Source organism: Gobius niger (genome assembly GCF_951799975.1).
Source record: "Gobius niger genome assembly, chromosome: 12".
In the NCBI taxonomy this organism is placed as follows: Eukaryota; Metazoa; Chordata; class Actinopteri; order Gobiiformes; family Gobiidae; genus Gobius; species Gobius niger.
The window spans coordinates 21,783,448-21,806,836 of record NC_136863.1 but is presented as its reverse complement, the minus strand read 5'-3'; the positions used below and the strand labels follow the sequence as shown (position 1 = coordinate 21,806,836).

Sequence of the window (23,389 nt, the reverse complement as noted above, 5' to 3'; positions counted from 1 at the left end):
ATATGGCTGTTGTTCCTCTCGTAGTTGTGATTTCTTCAAGGAAAAAAGCAAATTTCAACCAAAAATCTATCATTTTAACTGTAATCTGTGGCTATGGCAGGAGAACCATCTTTCCTGTTGCTTTATGCATTAAAGGCCCAGGCATTCTCAATTTAGTCGATTCCGGCCTTATTTCCCGAGGGGCATTCCTGACCTTAGCAATTACAAACTTACAAACATATGTATATTACATATATACGTGCACTGCCTGGGATCAATACTGCTTTGAAATGTCCCCATCAAAAACAGCAGGATCTCTGGTGAGCCACCTGCTGTACTGGGACCTCCTCATCCATTCTCAGAGAAACAGAGCGTAGAGACCAAACGACCTTCATAAAAATTCCACAAAATGAACCATGCTCGCGGGACAAGGGGGTGCTCCTCGCTGATGTATCGCTGCCCCGATGATGGGTCCTGGATTGCCCTATCTGTCCCATTAAACACCGCCTTTTTGTGCAAAATCAATGCAACCCATGACTTGTTGAAATCTTTTGGTAGTAAATACAGTGTCCGTGCTGTCCTAGCCTGACTAAGCCAAAGATAAAAAAAAAAAAGAAAGAAAGATTTTCATTGCTATCAACCCCTCTTAATTGTTTTCTGCGCCAAACACAATTTGTTTTGTTCCTCTAATCTGTTTCTTATTGCCTCCTAATTGTAGTCAAGGTCAATTGCTTTTCTTCTCGCCACATATTACTCACAGTTGATCAGGCGGCTGCTTTCGAGCCATAAGACTGTGTGACCTGATGTTAACAAGCAGGTAATTTGCCAAACAATTCCCAAATCCCTCGTCTGTGCAGCATCATTAAATTTGCATGTTTTCTGAGAGCCATTTTACACTAATTAATGGGAGAGGAGGAGGCTCACACAATGCTACGACGACGCGCAATGTCTAATACTGATGGCCCTGAAATTAGGATATAAAGTGGTATATTTTACCAAAGGGTGCCAAACGCAAACTGTAAGACTGCTTTGAGTTCACTGAAGCTTTGTCACAGGCTTCATGAGAGACCAAACGTACTTTAACCCTTTATAGAGCAAATAGGGACTATTTTTGGTTATTTGCGCACACTTTACATCGGGCCTCCCTGCTGCACATCAGTAATGTAAAGAAGCATGTAGTCCTCACTCAGCCAATCTGAAGAGATCACCCTACATCACAGATCCCACTACTGTGGCATTTGACCAATCAGCAGAGACTTCCTGTTTTCTCTGAAGTCTGAAAAAGACCCAAGTCTGGCTAAATTCATGGTACATTTCTTTGCATAACTTGAAAACTAACCATAGTCAGCTGATGAAACGCACATATTTTATTGGTGAATAATTGTGCTAAGTGATGATATATGTGTTGGTTTTGGACGACGTAGTGAACTGAGTGAAATTACAGCATGAAAAAGGCAGGCACCATATTTGATCATACGTCCTGTTCACTTAAACCTAAAGTTAATGAGTTTTGTCCATATTTGGACATGCCCGTTGCACCTATTATTCATACTTAATGTATTTTCTTGACAAAAGTACCACTAAACCCTCAGACTATGATTTTATGTTGCCAAAGGTTATTTTTAGTCCAATTTTTATGCAAACAATATTGGAGGTGTGATCATTCAAACATCAGTATCACAAAACACAAATCTCCTGAATACCAGACCTGAAAGTACTTTCTGTATATTTAATATTTTATATATAAACCTTTGTTGACAGAAAATTGTTTTTGTACCAGTTGAGGGCAAAGAACCAAATATGGTAATTTCGCTCACATATATTTTCTGCATGATAATGATTTTATTGTTGTTGTTGGCCTGAATAACATATTATTTAAGATTTTATTTCTCCAGATAGAGAGAGAGAAACGGTGTGTAATATTTTCATGCATTTGTCTAAGAGCTGGTTCCAAATGCAAATTATTTCCGAACGTTAAAATTGTTTTTTACAGTATAATTAAAATGATTTTGAACCGTGAATTAAAAAAGAAATGTTATTTGCAGTATCCACGACACAATACATTCACTTAAACTGTGAAAATGAGTTGGCTGCTGCATGTGGTTGTAGCAGGAGCTGTCAGCCGTGTTCCTGGGGGATACTTAGGGTCGACAGCAACATGTAATCTAACATGGGAGACATGTTGGTAATTACTCACTGCACAGCCTGTTGGGATTGCTTTGAGTGACAGCCTGTCCATGTGCATATATGTTAAAGTGTGAATGAATGTATGACTGCTGCTAACACTGGACCATAGGCTTCTGAACGACAAGGCCATCTGAACCACATCTCTGTTTCCTCGGACCAAAAAAAAGCCTATACCAGACACATTCCCTGCCCCCACTGTTTATTAATTTCTCCCACAAGGCTCCTCTCCGGCCCTGTTTTCCTCAGCCCCGAGCCCTCTCTGAAGCCTGTCTGGACTAATGAAATAGGAGAAGATGACATGTGTTTTTACAAGATTAACGACCCTTGATTTCAATCTCCGTGGTGAGAAAAATACTGAAGCATTCACACCTCTAATTGCATTTTTTTCTGTTTTGCCAAAGGAACTGAAATTAACAATTAGATGTTAATAAGTGTAGTGTGTTTTTTTTTTTTATGTGTGGCAGAAACAGTAATGGGAAACATGTTGTGGAGTCACTCGTGCGTGAATACAGGGTTTGAATTTGTGTAGCTGATCATGCAAAGCTCACTAAATGTCCTTTTCCTGGATAATGTGGTTGAAGTTGTGTATGTTGTTCACTCAACACTATCCAAACATATTGGACTTGGATCTTTGGACATGTTACTGTGAAACGCTGTTTAGAAATAAGATTGCAATAGTACCCATAGTAAATCTGAGCTGGTTAGAGATGGGTTGATATTACAGAGCGAAATAGTTTGGAAAGAGGATGGACTTTCTATGTGTGTGTAAGCAATTGTTTTTAAAGAATGATTCCTGTAATTGTAAGTATTTTGCTGCAAACCTCATTGTCATGTTTTTGCCCATTTGCGATTAAAGTGTTTGTTGTTGCATTAAGGACCTCGAGAGCGTTGCGGAGACACCGCAGAGACTGCCGTGACCTTAACTTGGACTGATTGTGCGCATACACAATCTCATCGGCCTAGAGAGTAGTTGGAGACTAGAGTTGTAGTCACGGAGGTGTCTCCAATACGTCCCCTGGCAATAAGGCGAGGCTCCAGGTAGTCGTGGTGAAAACGAACAGGTTGGATTTCAGCTGAGTCTCTGCATGGTCTCCGAGAGGTCTACGCTGTCTCAAGCAGCTGTGGCAATGTTGCAAATACTATTTGCTGTCCTCAACCTGTGAGACATTTCTGTCCCACAAAGATTCTCTTTGGAGACTCCATCCGACTCTTTGAGATCCATCCACATGACGTCTTCACTGAAATGGAACCTGTTCGTTTTCACCGAGACTACTGAGACTCGCCTTATCTCCAGAGGATGTCTTCATACCACCTGCTGTACCATTTATTGTTATTTTTTGTTGTCTTTAGTTTTAATGTTGATATTTTTGTGTTACTGCTGTAAACAGATTTACTTTAACATATGTTTTATAAAGACCCTTTTGTTTCTCAGCTGCATCCTTGCAGTAAAACTTTGTGTCTTGAAAAATGGTGAAACACCAATTGCCCGGACGAGAGTGGACTTTTTCTTGTTTGCTGATTTGCTTCCTCTGTTAAAAACTGCTCTCTCCACAGTCTGTGAAGTGAACTTAATGTGGCGCTCTGAGGTTGTGTTTAGTAAATATTTAAGACCCTTGTTCCTACATTGCCACCCGCTGTTTCGTTACGCACCATCTTTTATTCATAAATACCAAACTCAAATTAGTTTTCACCCATTTCTGAAATATGAGTGTAATTAAGTGTGTTTTGTGCACAGGCACTAGTTCTTCACAAATTAATGAGATGTTATTCATTATTCATACATTCAGATGAACGTGTAAATGCCTTGTAGCTTAGAGGCCTCTTGTGCGTGTCTGCGGTGGGCAGAAGGGGCTCTTAGTTTGAGACAAAAAGACAGGCTGGACAAATGGTGTCCCATGCTTCAAACTCCAAACCAAGAGTCTACGAACAACATTTTGTTTCACTGGTGGCTCATTATTGGCAGCACTGTGTGGAGTTAACATGACGTCATCAGTTTCCTGGGAAAACCCCAAAACAGCATGAAATCATAAAAAACGAAATGGGATTTACTTGTACAGGATGAGAACACATTACAACATGTTGTCTTTTTTTTTTTTTTACTTCACTAGCATTTTTGATATTTTGGACATATACACAGGCAAAATGTGCTATTGACATACTGTTACATTTCTTTCAATAAGTCCTGTGCCGCAGTCTGTACATCATTCTTTTGAGGTTTTACAGTAGGTATAGGGCTGGGAGAAAAACATTAAGCAATGGATGAATGAATGAAGTTAGATAGGATGATGCAGAGGGTAGCATTAGAGTGGGAGGTTTTTTTTTTGTTAAAGGAACAGGCCACCGTTTTTCTATACTGAGATATGTTTTTACCTTAGCTTAGACTAAATACAGTTTATGAGTGACCGTACTCCTCCTGCAGTGTTTCAATGATTATGCAGTATCATTATTAACAATCTTTTTCTTTTCTTTTCAGAGCGACTGCTACACACCGAGGGCAGATCCTTTTCAAGGATGCTCTGGCTCAGCAGCTTTGTGAACAGGGAGGTGAGTGTGTGAATTTTCTATACCATATGCAGCGTTGCAGACATGACGGGCCGCTGTAAATTTATTTTTCTATTTTTTTAATCTATTTTTTGGCTGTTTCGCTTGCACACATCTTTCCACAATACATACAGCACAATACATTTCAGTCTCTGATTCGTTATGACATGGACATTTGCGGATCCTTCCGGCTCCAGTTAATGATGCTCCACAGCCGGAGATATTTGGATGTCCTATATTGCCAGCTTAATTTCAGCTTATGCTAAACTCTTCTTTTTTTCTTCTTCTCTCCCTCTCGTGGAGATTTGCGCTTTCGGTGACAACCCTAAGAGCTACTGAGAGACAGTTCAGTCCACTATGCGTGCTGAGAGTGTATAATTGTATGTTTACAGGGAAAAAAAACCTCAGCAACTCCTCCTTATAAATCAAATAGGACTTAGCATTGAAATTTGCAAAACTACTCTTGCGACTTTAGGCCGCAAGAGTAGTTTTGTGCTGTCACTTCTGGAGGAAAAACAGAGTAAACACCCAGGAAATGTTTTCACTCTTTGAGGCATTTTTATTATAAGTGCACCTTTGCCAGTTCGGGTAGACACTTAAGCACTTTTGCAGGCGAATAGAAAGACTTTGAATGGCACAGTGCCACTTGGAAAACATAGTGCATAAAGCCCTCCGTCAGACTCAGGAAAGTGGAAGAGACAGAGGAATAATGTCTCCTCTTTCTATCCTTCCCAAGAGCTCATCCTCTGCTGACACACTGCCCCAGTGTTTCCCTGCAGACCACATACTATCTGCAGCCAACAAGCGTCCTGTTGTCATCTAGCGGCAGCACCCTGCAGCGGGACAATAACTCTCTACAACACAAGGGGCTGGAGAGCAGATTTAGACTTTACAAGGCCTTGAAGGATACTCTTGTTACAGAGAGTAAATGTGTAAATGTGTGTGTGTGTGATGTGGTAGATGAGGATAGTAAGAAAAGCCACTGCTGCCTTTCAAAGCCACTGCGGCCTTTCAGTAATTGTCGAAACAATACTTTTTCCTACAGGACTTAATCATGACAAAGTAGGAACCTCAGTCACCTTAAGCCTTTACTTTGTTTACTTCTGACAGTGTTGTCTGGGCATCTGTGAATGTAAAAGGAGCTACTATCCATCAATTTCTTTTTAAACAGGAATTAAAACATATCTAAATCTGAAGGTCACTTTATAAATTCACACACTTTAGATTCTGGCTTTTAAGGAATGGAGAAATTGAAGTGTTTGAAGCAGGATCATGATGAGCAGTGTCGATAAGAGAGGTGAGAATGTGTGGGATTAACCAGAGAAGATTGCTCAAACAAAAGACTCATCGTAAGAGGACCAAGTGAGATTATCCATACATCATCAAGAGAAAGTTTTGAGCATTTCTTTAAGTAGGGCAGATAAAGATGTAAGAACTGCTGCATATTAGATCATTTTCATAGTAGCACTTGCTTGGAGGGCAAGAAGGTGAATGTTTCTGCACTGTCTGAAGCACTCTTTACCCGAGCATGGGCTTTGTTTTTACACATTTTCATTGGAATATCGCAAATTCAACCTGGGAGACTAATTTCAGCATCGCCTACTGTACCTCCAGCCAATGATCACTCCCGTGAGGGTCACATTTCCACCTCAGCCCATCAGAGAAGTCCTGCTTTTAAGCCTCCAACAATCATGGTTCGTTCGTTTCCCAGTTGTGCTGAGACCTGCCTCCTCCCCGTCTCCACCTCTTCTGCCACGGCTTCCTTCATCCTTCAAAGGCCTCCCATACCACCACCAGTGTCCAGGCTCCGGGAGAAGACATCCTTAACTCCAACCTGCTCATCCATACTGACTTCAATTCTTATATCGATGTCGACTGCCGGGCTCTGATTGCCAAAAAACTTCTTTTGTCTCTTTGAATCTATCCAGGTTGAAACGACAATTGTGAGCGCTGACATAATTTACATTTCACAACTTTAGCTGACTGTAGTGAAAGCCAGTCACATTCATTGTGGGTTGAAACAAGAAATGGACAAAAGACATAGCTTTCCCTCAAAATGTATTTCTGTAGTTGTCTTAAAAGTCGTCTGCTAGCAGTTGTGTGGCTATTTATTTTTACAGTGTGTCTCAAAATGATATCACTTAAGATGACTTCATACCTCCCTTATAACAAGTAATGAATTTATTTTCTGTTGTGCTCTGTTTAAGTTTTCAGTCTTCAGGGCGCCCTTCTTTGAAAGCTGTGAAGTTTAGAGATAATCCCCCTCTAATGTCAGGTACATAAACATGCGTCCTGGTTGATGGAAGCGCATTTTCCCCTCCCGTTCCCATAAAGCGCTCTGTAATGGCCATCGATGAGGGCAGGAGTCGTACAGGTGCAGGGCTATGAGGTGCTCTGTGCTCTGAGCGAAGCCCCGCAGCCCGTCCATCAGCCGCACAGTGACGGCAGGGCCGGCAGACAGCGCCTTCAGACTGGCTCCTCTCATTTCCACTGAGGGAATAAATCAGGTGTTTATGGGCCGGCCCAGCGTCCCGCACCTCAGATGGATTATTAAAGGGACATATAACTCAGAGAGGCCTCTACTCTCCGAGGGACGCCTGATCACAGAGTCACTGTCCCGCCTCCTCATCGCCTAATGTCTATTGCTGCTGCTGCTGCTCTCCGCCGTCCAGACCCGTGTCTCTTTGCAATTCAGTGAACGCAAATACAGATACTTAGTCGTTCAAGTATAATTTCTTTTTAGAATTTTGAGATACCTTTTACTTTGCCAGGTGGGGCCTGTCGGTGTGTATCTTGCATGTTCGGCCCCATGTTTGGGTGGATCCAGCTACAGGCTCTCAGATCTCCCTAAAACCTCTAACGAGGTAACCCTGACGAAAATTGTATCAAGATCTGAAAGAAGGCAATAAACTGTGATCGACTACTGCTCCGGACAGATTGCCCTGAGACATTGATTGAAAGATGGGACAAATGCAGTTTACAGAAATCCCACATCATGATTCGCATTCTCTCATTCTGATGCGTACCACTTTTATTCTACATTCTGTATTCTCTCTAGATAACATTAGTCTAGAAGCGCTGTCACTTTCCACCTGACTGCCAACGGATGGAAGTCTTGGTCAAGCACAGGGTCAACTTTTCACCAAACTTTGGAGTGAGACATCAGTCGGTCCTGAGCTGGGTGGCCCTTTTCTTGGCTTTATTGTCTCATAATGTCTCACAATGTCTTGTACAAAATTCTAAGCCAAAAACAAGTCTATGCTTTGGGTGGTTGAACACATCAAGCGTTGCATAGATAAAATAGTAGTACCTTCAATGTATGTGAATGGATCTGATGGAGGGGGGACGGTATGGCACCACTCCACATGGCCATTAGAAGCTGTGAGAAAGCAGTTTAAGTGGGGGTTTGGGGGTCCACCCCCCTAGAAAAAAAATATAGTTCAGATGTGATTTCCTGCATTCTGATGCATTTTAGATCATAAATGATACTTTTAGCCGGTCCATTTGCTGGTGTTAAATAATACATTTTCTGGGGGCCCTTTCAAATTGGGGCAGGGCCGTAACAGTGAAGGGGGTTACTGGGCATTTGCTGAGGAAATGCCCAGTAACCCCCTTCATTGTAACGGCCGTGCCAAAAGGTACAATGAAAAAAAGCATTGTGCATAGTTGAGGGCAGTCACATGCATCTCAAACAAAACAAATCCTGCTCATTGCTACTAAGAAGGGGAGCATAACTCCCAACAAGCTTCACTTTGTAGTTGTTCTGAAAGGAAAACAACCATGGGAGTCTCTAATCACTTACACATTTTTAAAAAGGAGGGCTGCAAAACATCAAATGCTTTACATAATGAACGAGGAGAGTGAGTTGGCGGGAAAGGGACCACTGTAAAAGTTTACTCGGCTGGAAGTGGACGATTAAGACCCGTGGATTGACACAAAAAATGAACATGACTTTTGCCCTGGGATCGTTATGCCAAAGTGTCAAAGCTTTACGCTCCTCTGGCCTCCTTCTATCACTCCAGGCACTGCTCATCAGCTCCAGTCCCCATTCTGCCTCTGATAAGATTTGTTCAGGACCCCCTATCTATTTAATGTGTACATGCGGCGCTGTTCTAAAAGAGCGGGATTGGGATTGAGTGCGCGCGCCTGAACCCCCGGCCCTGGCGAGATACAGGCATTAGCCGCGATGAGCTGCTAATAGAGGAGGCCGTAATTGAAGTCTTTTAGGAAGCGAGAGGGGATTAATCCGAGTTTGGAATGAGCCCCTCTGTCTGCTCCCGACGCGCCGACACAGATCGCTCGTGGACGGGACGGCCGAGAGACAGCAGGAAATGTGACGAAGCATGGAAAGGGAAAACTGTAAATTAGGGGAAGCTTTTGGGGGATTATCCGCCAAAAAAAAAAAAAATCTCCTAGGCCTTCCTCAAGCCAAATGGCCTGGCCAGAACGAAGAGATTTGTCTAAGAAAGTGCAGAATCTCAACCTAGAATTTATTAGTGTGTCATTCTGACCGAGTGGATTACGAGAATACCGTTTTCCAACTGTATGGGAAGAACACACGATCCCCGATACAAAACACTTTCTGCTGGGACATGTCGTTTTAATTTAAGACTAATGTTTATAAGCTGATCGAAACACAAAGGAGCTACACATGCGGGGATGGATCGCTCCTCTAAACATGTTTTGAATCAGCAGACTTTGGGGGGATTAGAGAGGGAGGCGGAGGTATGCGCAGTGAGGAAGAGGAGGCCCTTTGATCAGCGTTTAATGGGCTTCATCGTCAAGTCGGAACTAAAGCCATGGTTTGGAGCGTCGGGGCCCACCAGAGCAGCATTCACTGATGCGCCAGCACTGCCAGAAAGGACTCTGGTGCTGTAAACTCTACCCGTCAACACCAAGCCTTATGACCACTTGGGAAGCCTGGGTCCAATTTTTGTTTTTTGGAACACTTAATACAAAAGAGGAAGCATGTTTGGTTGTTATGGAAAACTCAGTTTATCCCCGTACTGTAGAAAAGGATGGGTCAGAAGCTGTGGACAAATAGACCTTAACATCAACCTTACAGAAACTGATGAACAGAAACAGCTGCAATGGCTCAGAAATACATGAAGACTTATTTTCAAACAGTCTTGTTCACTGGTGAGTGCCGTGTGGCCCTGGATGGTCAGATGGATGGAGTGTGGACGGTTGGTGAATGGCCACAATGTCCCAACAAGGCTGTGATGTCAGTAAGGAGGGGGCGGAGTCATGTTTTGGGCCAGAATCATGGTGAGAGAGCTGGTCGGCCCCTTTAGGCCCTTTTAGGCTCCCTGAAGGTGTGAAAATGACCGTTGAAAAATATGTGGAGTTTCTGACTGACCACTGTCTTCTATGCTACAAAAAGAAGATCATCGGCTGCTATTTGGGCATAAAAGGAGAGAAACTCATGATGTGGACCCCCTCCTCCCCTGACCTCAACCCTATTGAGAACTCTTGGAGCCTCAACAAATAAAACTTTTATGAGGGTGGGAGTCAGTTTTCATCCAAACAGCAGCTCTGGGAGGTTATTCTGACATCTTGCAAAGAAACTGAAGCAGAAACTGTCCAAAAACTCACAAGTTTAATGGATTTAAGAATTTAAGTGCTATCACACAAGGCCTCCTATGGCAAAACATAACTTGACCTGAAGATGTTTTTGATTGAAATAGCTTTTGATTTCAGTAAATATGACCTCCTAATGCTACAAATTCAACAAATGACCATTTTCAATTAATTACAAGCTTTAAAATGTATTGAAACGATTACATAATAATTTGGAACAGTAGATTTTGAATTTTTTACTATATTTATTTTTGAAAAAAATACTGTTAAAGACTTGAAAATTATGCTGACTCTTGTTTGAGTTGACAATTTAGAAAATCTTAGAAAAATGTCATTTGCATATTAATTTGGAACGCAGTGTATTCCTATGGCTAAAAACGGGGTGAAGTTAAAAGCAACCAAGCTCTTCCACGTCTTCCCTAAATACGATTACGTGAGTAGTTAAATGATCCAAATATAGTTACATAAAATTAAACATGTCGATTTTCGAAGCGGAGTAAAGTGAAGATATTAGTGCGTGGACGTCGAAGTGGTCCTAAGGTGTTATTATTACGCTTAGCAATATAGTACCCCTTTTTATCCGCTTAGAAAATGAACATGTTTAATTTTGTGTAACTATACTTGGATTGTTTGAATACTCTTGTAACCGTATTTAAACAGGGAATACGTGGCAGTGCTTGGTCGCTTCTAACTTCACAATATTCATCAACTCGTCTAAGCTCAGGCAAGAACATATCTCCGTATGGAAAAACAGTGGCCTGATTGATTTAACTCTTCCAAACAGATTTGAGACTTGATCATATTAGAACAGGCTCTTCTTGAGTGAATAATAGTCTGGCAGATCTTCTTTATCCTTTTTTAAAAATAAACCTGAGCGCACAAAAGGATGAAACAGTCAAATATTCACTGAGGTCAAAAACCTCTGCACCGCTCAATATGAACTGGTGATGAAATACTGTAAAACCTGGATATGCAACCCACTGAAATCTGCATCACTTCAGGACAGGATGGGAACATTTTGTGGTGGAAGTTTTATCTGTGTACCTGCTTTAACACTGCAGTGAGATACACATTTAGCATTGCATTCATTAGGTTCCTCTTTCCGCGGCCGTGTAGGGAAAGAGTTTTTCTGTGAGAGTTCGGCGGTGGCCACACAGTCAGCTCACAGGAGCCTCCGGGGAAATGGTGGTTAATTGGCACTGAACTGTTAAGCTTTCCCACCTGGCCTTTTATTTTATGTGGAATTAACATCAGCCGTAGTTACAGCTGTGGCGCACTTAGATTGTGCTGTCAACTCTTGATATTACATTATTTAATCTCTTAACCCCCATCTGAACCAAGCACATTTTCTCCAATTTGGCTTTACCCAAATCTAAAAGCACCTTGAACAAAGCGTCAAAACAGCGACAAAAACGAGACACAAGCAAGGATGAAAATGCAACAAAAGAGGGACAAAAACGTGTGATAAACAGCAATGAAAAAGTAGCAAAAAGTGACAAAAAAGCCACAAAGTAGCCACAGAAAAGTGGCAAAAGAACAACAGAAAAGTGGCAAAAATGTGTGACGAAAATGCAACAAAAAAGCAATGAAAAAAATATTTAAAAAGTGAGGAACAAGGTCAGTTTAGGTGAGTTTTGCAGGTCTTAGCTTTCAAATAAGGAGTTACACTGGCCCGTAGGTGGTAAACTTTTAGATTTGGGTAAAGCTGATACCTGGTGAAGACGGGGTTAAGAGGTTCATTCATGTACTGTGTTTCCTTTATGCAATATTTGTAACTTTGTAACCAGCTTTCATAATTTTCATAATTTTTTTACTTTTTGTCTTTCAGCTCCAACAGAGTCACCTTTGAGACCAAGTCTTGGTGAGTATAAATAATGACACAATGATACTAAATGCTAAATGAACAGCAGGCTCTTTAAATGGACTGTACTTGATTTTGAACCCCTGTTGTCAAAATGTGACGGAATGGGTATTTTTACCGTCACTGTCGTCCTTCGGAGTCGCTATGTGACTTAAAAGCGAAACCCTTTTTCAGTCACATATTGACTATTTGGGTTGACCAAACATAACATCAACAAATCATATTATGGCACACAACTTATGATTTTTTTTCACTCATGACTACTTTTACAACATACCTTTATGGGGAAAACATAATTTTACCCTACAAAAAGAAAAAAATGTCAGGTATTGCTCCTTTAATGTTGCGTGTTTATGTGCCTGTGTACAGTTGAACTCCACGGTAAACACGCGGTGCTGCGAGATGACTTTGACTCAAACCTGTCTGAAGGAGAGCTGGACCCCAGTATTTGGTACGTGGTATCTCACACCCGACTTTGGTTACTTGCGCAGTTGCTTCTTCTAACGACAGCCTCTCTCTCCGTCAGGTCTGACTGTGCTAACTGTGACGTGGGGGAGCAGTGCGGCGTGCTGATGCATGGACGAGCCGTCACTTTCTGTGAGCCCTTTGGAGAGCGAGAGCTGGTAACTGCCATGTTTAACCACATAGAAACCGCCGCGTATTTCACAGACCATTGACCCTGCACCCAAACTAGGCACTTAGCGACCACAACCACACAGCAATACACTATTAGCTCTGCGACCATTCAGACGTCTCAGTTACAGTGAAAGGTTGACATACCAAACGTGTTTTTGCCCTAGAGCACTCCATCGTTATATCATTTATTTATACAAAAATAGGAATTACAAAATGAGACAATCCAATCACCATTGTATACTTTGTACCAATCCCAACACAAGACACAGTACTTCTATGACACTTTCAGGAAGGGCGTTGGGCATAACTTCATGTCCTGTAACAAGTGATTTTCTCTCGCGAACCCACCAGGGAAAAGAAGGAGTCAAAACACAATTTTCTACCACTGATGATGTTTTGCAAAATGATCTATTGTGTCTAAAATGATTTGCATCACTTATCAAACCTTTTACACATTCCCCGTCTCACTTTCAAAGCTCTCACTTGGCTGGCGGAGTTGAAAGGCGGCCAATCACAGACATGTTCAGTGCCATGATTCTATTTACTTCTTTGATAAGCATTTGCTTTGGCTGACACTGGTCCAAATGTTTGATGCTGTTTCCTGGCAGTTCCTCTGTCAAGTACAACAAACACGCACATCTCGAAACACAGACGCTTTCACACTCGGTTAATAACGGACACAAAGGAAAAGGCAAATTGTACACATTCATGAAATTACAGCCAATTTGTTTCTACCATTCAGTCGTCAGCTCCTACTGTCTAGCAAGAAACCGAGAAACCGAGGTGGAAGAAACTATTGAAATGTTCGCACTTTCTTCAAAACATTTTAGTCATGTTATTCTAAATACAAAATTAAGGTAGAATAAACGTAAGTATGAATTGTTTTGCTTCTTCCACAACTGCATCCAGAACTGCTGCACGAATATCTCAATTGAACGGCTTCACGGAGCTTTATATTGTATAAGCTTGCAGTTTGGACCTGAAATCGTGTTCTAACAATCAGTGTTGGGCAAGTTTCTTTAAAATTGTAATATATTCTATATTAGTAGTCACAGCTTTAAAAAATATAATATGTTTGTATTACATATTACTGTTTCAAAAATGTAGCTGACTTACACTACTTTAAGTTACTTCTGAGTAACTTTTGGCAAAATATAAACTGAAAATTGTAATAATGCCACCGTGCAAAAGTGCAGTCAAAGACTTCCTTTTCCTTCCCTTTCACCATTGGCTCGTGTTTTATTTTGACGACATTAGCAACAAGCAACTACAGATCTTATTCACCAATGTCCAAGTTGATTTGGTGCTGCTTTTTATTTTGGAAGAGTTTAGCATTTTTTCATTCAACCATCAATACAAACCATTTAAATGCACATGTAACTCGAGTTACTTGTTCTGTAATGACTAACATATTATAATATTTAGTTTAAAGGGACTATACAGAGTTTAAAAATGTTAAAACTAAGTATTTTCATCCCCCTACATGTTCCAGTCATGTCCTAATGTGTAGAATGAGCCCCGACCTATTCACCACAACTGCCTCTAAAATCCTGCACTGTCACTCAAAAAGTTGTTGCTTTGGGTCCAAAGTGCCGTCATGCACGCGCTTCATATAGAAATTGCTGTTACACTTAAGACCTGAGGTGGCAGTAGTGAGCATAGAATGACCAACTTGCATCTAGTCGCTTTAAGTAATATGTTATTTTCCTTAGGTAATATATTTCTGTAACTCGTTACTTTTGTAGTATATTACTTCCAACACTGCTAACATGGTATTCCTCCTATGTCAGTCTTTCAAATGCTAAAGTTGGACATGTTTATAATGTGCAGGGTAAACAGGATATGGATTTTAGAACATAAACCTCAAATATAGTCACAATTACAACACTAGTCAGAATTGGACCGCCTTCAGCTTTGTTTACAACTGTGGCAGTGATTTTCTCCAATGTCCTGAAGGTTTATTTCCACCCACTGTTGCATTCATTTTTCACCAAGATCTTCCGGTGATGATGGGAGTCCGTGACCACTGTGCAAACCCCCTCCAGCACATCCAAAATATTCTCAATGGGGTTAAGATCTGGACTCTGGTGGCCAATCCATGAGTGAAAATGAGGTCCGTGCCATCAGGGAAAAACAAATCCATTGATGAAATCTGCTGATCTAATTTTTTGGGCACATATTCCTGAATTTTGACCTGGCCAACTACAGCAACCCCACATCAGAGCAGTTAGTTAAATCCAGGCAGGGTGTTTTGCCAGAATTGTGCCTTCTCTCTAATGCATGTGTCTTCTCTCAGTCCACAGTGCCTCTGAACACAAGCACAGCCTCTGTCTTGCAGTTTGCTCTCGGTGAGTACTGTATTACACCGCTTGAACTGCATGCTCCTCTATGGAAACGTAGTGTGCCTTTTTTTTTATACCTATATTAAATATCATAGTGCAATGTCATCTGCTCGGACACAAAAACCCCTTGTCATCGGCAGGAACTCTCTCATTTGTCATTTGTCAGTACGCCTACTGGTTTACACTGCACTTCCTTCTCACTTCCTCTCCCAGCTTCTCCGATCTAAAAGCAATGCATATTTCACCGCATTATTGAAAGACACCCTGAAGGCTGAGGCAGAGTTTTAAATATGTTGTATTTTTCATGTTTCCACCATTATGTCTGGAAGCAAGGCTGGCAGGAAGTATAGAGATACAGTATCTTACAGCAACATTACCACCGACCCTTAAGCGTCTTTCATTCCGCTCTGTCTATCTGCAAAGCTGTTTACAAGACACTTAAACTAGTCTGTGCTGTAGTTTGGTGGATTCAGCAGGGCAGTAAAGAGGGCGCAGAAATAGTGGCAGGTTAATGCAACGTTTTGTTCGGTGGAGTTGCATCAGCCTGTCAGCACATTGTGGAGAGTGTTCAAAACATTATAGGGCGAGCGGATAGAGAAGAAAAGGGGAAAGGTATCAACACTGTGGTGAGCGGCGCCCTCCATTAGCAACCTTTGACCAAGTGTGCTTCTACAGCAAACATACATTTTTGTGGTGATAAAATCTTACTTTATATAGCAATCCAGCCACATAAAATGAATGGCTTCTTTTGAAAAGTAATATATAGGTAATATTATATGATATTACTAAATAATCTGAAAGAACAGTGTTTTTTTTCTTAAACATGTCTGTTCTTGTTCACAGGTTCAGGCTCTTGCCGGTTCAGTTACTCAGACCCAAGCATCACTGTGTCATTCAGCCTAAGTGCAATTGGCAACACCTCAGATGAGTGGATCACTCTGGAGAAGATCAGGTCAGTTTTAGTTTGTCTTCACTTCCCCTTGTAATGATAAGTCTTCCAAAGCTTTATTGAATTATTCTTTAAAATTAACAAACGTACAGTATCAATTTTGAACTACTATAACTATCATTAAACAATATTTAAGTGAAAAGAGCTATTTACAACTAAATATTCCAAACAAACTGTATATACATATACACGTCTATTATTATATGTAAAATCACCTTTTCATCTAAAAATGAACACAAAGATCAGTGTCTAGCAATGAAGTCTAAATGAACCTGATAAACCTACCAGTTACATCATGCCTGTATGTTTATCTGCAGAGCTCCAAGCAACAGCAGCACAGTGGTGCACCTCCTCCCCTTGCCTCCACAGTCACGGGCCGATGGGGTGCGTATCCGCTGGTCTCAGGACGCCCCACAGGGCCCTGAAGGTTATGAGTCCTGTTGGGGCCTGGACAATGTGCTGCTGGTTAATTCCGCACATAAAACTCCTCTCATGGAGGACAATCTGGACCCCCCAGACACAGCCAACTGGCTCTTCTTTCCAGGGTCTACTATAAAGGTGCGGATCTATGGGCGTTGTTCATTACTTGCCAATTTTATCATTGCTCTTAACATTTATTTACATTCACTTACAATCCTTTTGTGAGCAGCATGCTTGCCAGTCAGAGGGCAATGCTATGTATTTCCATGGGGTTGAGGAGGTTGGCCATAGCTTCGCCTCCACCAGAGACGTCGACCTGCACCGGGAGGAGGGGCGGAGCTACTGGGAGGAAGACTTTGAGAGTCCACCATCAAAGTAAGTTTTCTGTTAATGTAAATGTATTAGCTCTTTTTGATATTATGAGGCACTACAACAGGATTAACTTAAAGTGAGAGTCGACACATTATGAAAACTGAACACAGTAAATGAAAGATAATGAGTTTTGAGCATTAGGCATCTTGATTTCAGTTAAATTAAAGGTCTAAATTATTACACAATTTCATGTTTTGAAACTTGTAGCTTTGTCAGAATCACATTTGACAACAGTATGAAATAATAGTATCAAGAGGAAATTGTAGCAAGAGATTGGGGAGAGGTGGAACACAGGAGAGGGCTGACACACTGAGTTAACTTCTGTCACTGCTAATCAGTTGTCGCTCTCCACTGTGTGGAAATATGTCTGCCTGTGTCCCGGGTGGATAGGCCTCTTCCAGGTGATTTATGATGTATCACTGGGAATTGTGTTCTATTCACTGCAAAGATTCTTAGCAATAGCAAATACAATAGACAAACACATCTTCTATTACTGAACCTGGCTTTCCTTGATCTTTAGCTGGGACATTGACGGAGCGGTTTATGGAACTGAGTGTGGAGAGGTCGAATCAGGCCTAGCATTGGTATTTGAGCTGGAGGGTCGAAGAAGAGTTTGCACTCCCTACATCGATACTACGTCCTTTGGAAACCTGCGTTTCCACTTTACAATGGGTAGGTGCTCACTCTAGCTCATACATAAGGGGAAATTTACAAGCCTGGAGTTGTTTGGGTCATAATGTGTTTTGCACATCAAGGTGGAGGGGACTGTAATCCAGGAGAATCCCATGAGCACGATGTGATTTTGTTTGGACGATCTGAAGGCCGACGAGAACGTGTGGTGCTGGACACTCTGCCATACTCCTCATACAGGGTAAAGAAACAGGACTCATTCTCACTAGAGAGCGCCTTTCATGCACCAGTACTACTCAACCTCCTGATTTAAGATATAAAATACAAATCTAATTGCAATCTTGTCTTGTCTGTTTCAATATTTGTCCAAGTTCAGCCTCACTAATCAACACGTATCTGATCTCGTGTTGCAGACTCCCGCTGTGGTTTCAGTTGCCCTGCCCACAGAGCTGCAGACACCTGTGACTCAGTTGTGCCTGGAGCAGCGGTCACATGGGGGGGCCAAGCGTCACGTTTGGGCCGTGGATTTCATGCAGCTGCTCCCTGTGCTCCCCGGCACGCACACGCACGTCGCTCAGTTCTCCATCAACCTGGGCTGCGGCTCCTTCCAGCCTGCCAACAGGTGTCGTTTCCCCTACAAATCCTATACCAGTTTGCAGCCAATATTAGGAACTCATGCATTATCCATAAACATGAGGCCGCATGGTGTGTATCTAACTGTCACCGCGCATTGTCATTATTTCTATGTATTATTGTCAGCGTCTCCCTGGAGTTTTCCACTAACCAGGGCCGCTCCTGGTCCCTGCTCCACACCGAGTGTCTACCAGAGCTGTGCGCCGGACCGCACCTCCCACACAGCACCGTCTACTCCTCTGACAACTACAGCGGGTACGCACGTCTCCGAAGCTCCAATCTACGAGCGTGACAACATCTGATTAACCGTGCCCACATCTGTGCTGTTGTCCCTTATTCAGATGGACCAGAATATCCATCCCTCTGCCCAACGCTGCCCTCACAGGGACCACACGCTTCCGCTGGAAACAGTCTGGCACTGGCACAGGCAACATGTGGGCCATAGACAATGGTAAGATCTCCACGCACTGGTCATTCTGTGTACTCCTGGGGGTGGTTTGGCCCTCTGCAGTGTCGTATTGTGTTTTGTGTACACGGTCGTGGTTCTTTATATATAAATCTGTCAACGGTCCCTGTTCATTGTGTAACAAAAAAAATGTATTTCAGTGTACATTGGCCCAGCCTGTCTGCGTTTCTGCTCTGGAAGAGGACATTGTTCCCGCACAGGCTGCAAGTAAGCACTTTCTCTTTATTAAACCAAATCAATCTAATGTCTCCTCTTCAAAATGAGTCTGCTCATTATCCACTAATGTCCTGCGGCACCAATTACCATGTGAAATTAATCACATTGTATTATGGCTATGATTCATTAATGAATTTCATAATCTCTCCTCCTTTATTTCTCCTCATTCTCAGTATTGTATAATGTTTTTTTTTTTATTATTAATATTTTTTTTTCATCTGTCCTCATTTCCTCAGGTGCGACCCGGGTTTCAGCGGCCCGGCCTGCGAGCTGGCATCCCAGACCTTTCCCGCCTTCCTCTCCGAGGGCTTCTCCAGCCCGCGGCTCTCGTCCTACCACAGCTTCTCCTCGCTGCGGGGGGCGGAGGTCAGCTTCGGGTGTGGGGTCCTGGCTAGCGGCAAAGCTCTAGTCTTCAATCGGGACAGCAGAAGACACTTGATCACTGCCCCCTTAGACAGCTCCCAGGCGAGGTGAGCTCCTCTCTAATGAACAGGCGCGCAAATGAAATGAATTCAGCCGGTGTTTGTTTTAGACACTCTCAGAGTCAGTATGGAGCCTCACTTGTGATTGATGCGGCAAATGTTTCTCAGCTATCTGTATTACTTCCCTTCATTTCCGTTGCTCCTACATGTGTTAGTGGATCGTCATCGTAAAACACCATGCAGATGTGAGCGGAGCAAAATAAAACATTAGAGAGAAAGATTAAGAAAGGACAGTTAAGCTTGATATCAGTGTGAGATGGATTATTTGGCTGTGATGTCTGCCTCCTGATGGCCGTACTGTATTTAACACCAGCTTTGTGCTTAATTGAGTGAACATCTGTCCAAAAGAGAAAGCTGCGCTGCTAATTAAAACACTATCTAGCCAAGGACACGCGAGCTCGATGTGGGTGACTGGGTGGCATGATGGGAGGCTGATCATTTAACGTGTTATGTTGAAGTGTGGGGCTGGAACTTTGCATTAGTGCTTCATTTTTTTTTTGGCAGATACCTTCAGTTCACCCTTCGCCTGGGCAGTCGTAGCACCCTGAGCTCATGCCCGGCTCCCGACCAGCCCGGAGAGGGGGTCCTGTTGCATTACTCGTCAGACAATGGCATCACTTGGACACTGCTGCAGCATTACGCGTACCGAGGGTTTCACGAGCCAAGGTAAGGCGGGTCGCCTCAGCTACAAATGGCACACACACGATGTCGACCGACCAGAATATAATGGTACATTTCAGAGATGACAACAGTAAAAAAAAACATACCAGGGAGACAAAATACAAGACATGTCAATACAGAGAAATATTAGAAACACTGGGTACTATTTTGGGCCCGACCAATGTGGATTTTAGGGGTCTGATACTGATACCGATATGAAGGGGGTTGGCCTGGCCTATATATAGACTGTTTTGTTATGTTTTTATATTTCAAATAGCCTGTAGTTAAACATGTATTGATATAGTTAAGGTTTCAATCATAGAAATATATTTAACTGAGGCCGATGATGTTTTTTTCTAAGGACGATACGGATTATAGGGGATTTTGATCGGCCGATACTGATATGCACCCCTGATATTTGGAAAATATTCTAGCTTCTAACGTGTCAGTGTTGAACTGTGACAGCAGACCTCAAACTGACCAAGCTCTTACCAATGCAAAACTTTCGGTTTCTGCAATATCAGCATTTTTATCGGCCCTAGTAATATTTTAAAACATAAGTTAAGCAGTAGTTGAATACAAAATTGTTTCCGGTTGTACTTCTTCTGATGTAACTGTCATGTTAAGAGAGAGAGAGAGTTAAGAGTCTTATTTAAGCATATATTTTATTGCTTTAACATTACATGTTGGTTAGTTTGTCTAAAGTGCCTCCAAAAATGATTCACATTATGATGGTGCTGATGATTTGTAATATGTCACATTTTGTTGGAGAAAATGCCTTGAACATACAAACAGCAGACTGTGGTGACTAATCTCTGCTGTATTTATCTCTGTGCATTCATCTGACTGTTATTACTCAATATGAACAATAACCTTCTGTAAATAAGTAGCTATGGTATTTATCTTACTGAATATGTTTAAGCCTTAAGGGTACTGTAGTTATACTCTTTCGTGTTATTGTATTACATATGCCTAAAACATAATGAAGTAAATGAATATAGACTTACATTGAGAAGATTTTAGTATTATGGCTCATCTTCAGTGGAGCAGGAGGTACGGGAGATACACCTTGATTTATCTTCACACTGCATTTTCCTCATCCAGGATTGTGTCTGTGGAGCTTCCGCCTGGCGCTCGTAAATTCGGGGTGCAGTTTCGCTGGTGGCAGCCGTATCACTCGGGCCGCGGCCACGACGTGTGGGCTGTGGATGAGATCAGCATGACCTCTGTGCTCTTCAACACCATCAGTCTGGACTTCAGTAACGTCCTGGACGTCACTCAGAGTCTGGGCTTTTACCTTGGCCACGTACAGCCCTACTGTCAGCACGACTGGACCCTTAGGTAGGAAAAGATCTGTAGTACATATCTTTTATTCTGACCAGGCATTACAATACGACCGTCTAGCTATTATTGAGTGTTTTGACCCGAGCCAGTCTCTTACTAACTTTGATGATCCCATTCGTTGTACTCATTAAGCTGTTATGTTGTATTTACTGTTTCTGCCTCCCTCATGGGCTACTAACATTTCAGCTTTCATTGCTCTTAGTAATATCCTAAATTTGTGTTTTCTGTAAAGAATAATCTGTTCTAGAAATCGTTAACCTTCATATTAACATGTCCACAATAATGTCTCATATCACACTGTGCAGTTTCTCCGGTGAGCCCAGCCCTGGTTCCAGTATCCGTTATGTTGAGACTCAGTCCATGCAGGTCGGCGCCTCCTACAGTCTGCAGTTCTCGCTGGTGATGGGCTGCGGTCGTGAGCCCTCACCTCACATCGACACACAGGTCCGGCTGGAGTTTTCCACCAACCACGGCCTGACGTGGCACTTAGTCAAAGAGGTGAGACTGTTTTTAAATCACAGAATGATCTCATTATAATCTGCTAATGTTGTACCTTTTGAAAGTATGGAAATAACATCACAATTGCCGATTCAAAACTATTCCAAATACTTTTCGTCTTATTAACAGCAAATGATAATACTTGATTCTCTGAGTAGTTTGAGATTTTCTCTGATCACCAGTGGGTCATAAATATTCATGAGACAGCTAAGTCTCTGACAAGACTTTTCTCGCCTTTGAAACTCAATAGGGTGTAATGACTCTTTGCAAAATCTCATCTAATTCTCTCTGTGCAGTCTTCCAAAAGCGTAAAATCTAACCATCTCTTTCACCTTCTTTTATTAATTTTTGTCCCTCAAGGTCAAAGATACAGCTTGCCTTGCTATCTCAAAAAGGAATGTTCCAGGCTAATATTTCATGTTGTGTCCATTTGTCCAGGCTTGTTTACCGGGCATGCCCAGCTGCTCTGAGTTCACGGCTCCAAGTGTCTACCATCCGTCAGAGTTTAAAGACTGGAGACGCATCACTCTGTCTCTACCTCAGAAAACATGGTCAGTGATATGCATAAAGATGAGGGGGCCTTTTGTTTTACTGCTGCGTAATGATCCGTTCCCTTGCTATTGCACACGACACAAGCAGAAGTACCAACCGTAGTCAATGCTACAACATAAACCTTTTCACCTTGTGCACGGCGATGTCCACCTCATTCCCTGGCTATAGTCAGGTACTAAATAAAGCCGGTTTAATCTCCTGCAGAGTGCGATAAGGGGTCACAGGGCCAGGGCGGTAAACGATAATAAAAAGTCTGGACTTGCTCAGTGTGATCAGGAGGTCAACGTGGTTTATAGGGGTCACCTAAGCTGCCAACTAGGAAGCATATGTACCCTGTGTCCTGCGTATGTCAGCCCCAGTATATATCAAGAGATCTTCCATTCTGCTGTAACTTTCTATACTAAACTGGCAGGCACGGAAAGCATGTGCACATGTATTGACCACAGTGTCATTTAGTACATGGATCCCCAAACTTCAGAATAACATGTATTGTAGGATTACTCTGCTTTACCAAACTGTCGGTACATGGTTATAGGTCGAGTGCCACACGGTTCCGGTGGATCCAGAACTACTACGGAGAACAGGACGAGTGGGCCCTGGATGACATTTACATTGGGCAGCAATGTCCAAATATGTGCTACGGACACGGCTGGTGTGATCATGGACACTGCAGGTTAGCCATCCTATATTGTCCATCTGCCACTACAATCACTTTCCTATGGCACAAAACATTAATAATAATACAGCTTTTAACCTCTTACCACTGCCTTAACCAAGCGCATTTTCTCCAGTACAGCTTTACCTAAAACTAGAAGCTTCTTGACTGGAGTTTATGACCAGGGAGCAGTGAACAGAATTGCCCATTGGGATGAATAAAGTTGTTTTGATTTGTTTACAGCCAACAGGCCAGTGCCTTGTTTGAAAGCTAAGACCCACAAAACTGATCTAAACTGATCTTTTTCCTTGTTGCTTGTTGTTGCTTTTTTCATGTTCATTTTCCATACATTTTTACCTGTTTCTTGTTGCTCTTTTATGGCGTTT

The 23,389-nt window shown here is 42.2% G+C and overlaps 1 protein-coding gene across 1 annotated transcript in view; it reads left to right on the top strand.

The window, feature by feature from the left end:
• The window catches only part of reln (reelin), an 82,455-nt gene that overhangs the window by 39,898 nt on the left and 19,168 nt on the right, over nucleotides 1-23,389 (top strand). The window contains exons 4-23 of the mRNA XM_079567954.1: nucleotides 4,640-4,710; nucleotides 12,116-12,148; nucleotides 12,518-12,599; nucleotides 12,675-12,771; nucleotides 15,081-15,132; nucleotides 15,970-16,078; nucleotides 16,393-16,633; nucleotides 16,725-16,870; nucleotides 17,388-17,539; nucleotides 17,623-17,738; nucleotides 17,911-18,119; nucleotides 18,257-18,385; nucleotides 18,472-18,581; nucleotides 18,737-18,803; nucleotides 19,049-19,282; nucleotides 19,799-19,960; nucleotides 21,059-21,295; nucleotides 21,604-21,796; nucleotides 22,235-22,347; nucleotides 22,884-23,021. Of these exons, the coding sequence (XP_079424080.1) occupies nucleotides 4,640-4,710; nucleotides 12,116-12,148; nucleotides 12,518-12,599; nucleotides 12,675-12,771; nucleotides 15,081-15,132; nucleotides 15,970-16,078; nucleotides 16,393-16,633; nucleotides 16,725-16,870; nucleotides 17,388-17,539; nucleotides 17,623-17,738; nucleotides 17,911-18,119; nucleotides 18,257-18,385; nucleotides 18,472-18,581; nucleotides 18,737-18,803; nucleotides 19,049-19,282; nucleotides 19,799-19,960; nucleotides 21,059-21,295; nucleotides 21,604-21,796; nucleotides 22,235-22,347; nucleotides 22,884-23,021 (2,691 nt within the window). The remainder of the gene's footprint in view (nucleotides 1-4,639; nucleotides 4,711-12,115; nucleotides 12,149-12,517; nucleotides 12,600-12,674; nucleotides 12,772-15,080; nucleotides 15,133-15,969; nucleotides 16,079-16,392; nucleotides 16,634-16,724; nucleotides 16,871-17,387; nucleotides 17,540-17,622; nucleotides 17,739-17,910; nucleotides 18,120-18,256; nucleotides 18,386-18,471; nucleotides 18,582-18,736; nucleotides 18,804-19,048; nucleotides 19,283-19,798; nucleotides 19,961-21,058; nucleotides 21,296-21,603; nucleotides 21,797-22,234; nucleotides 22,348-22,883; nucleotides 23,022-23,389) is intronic.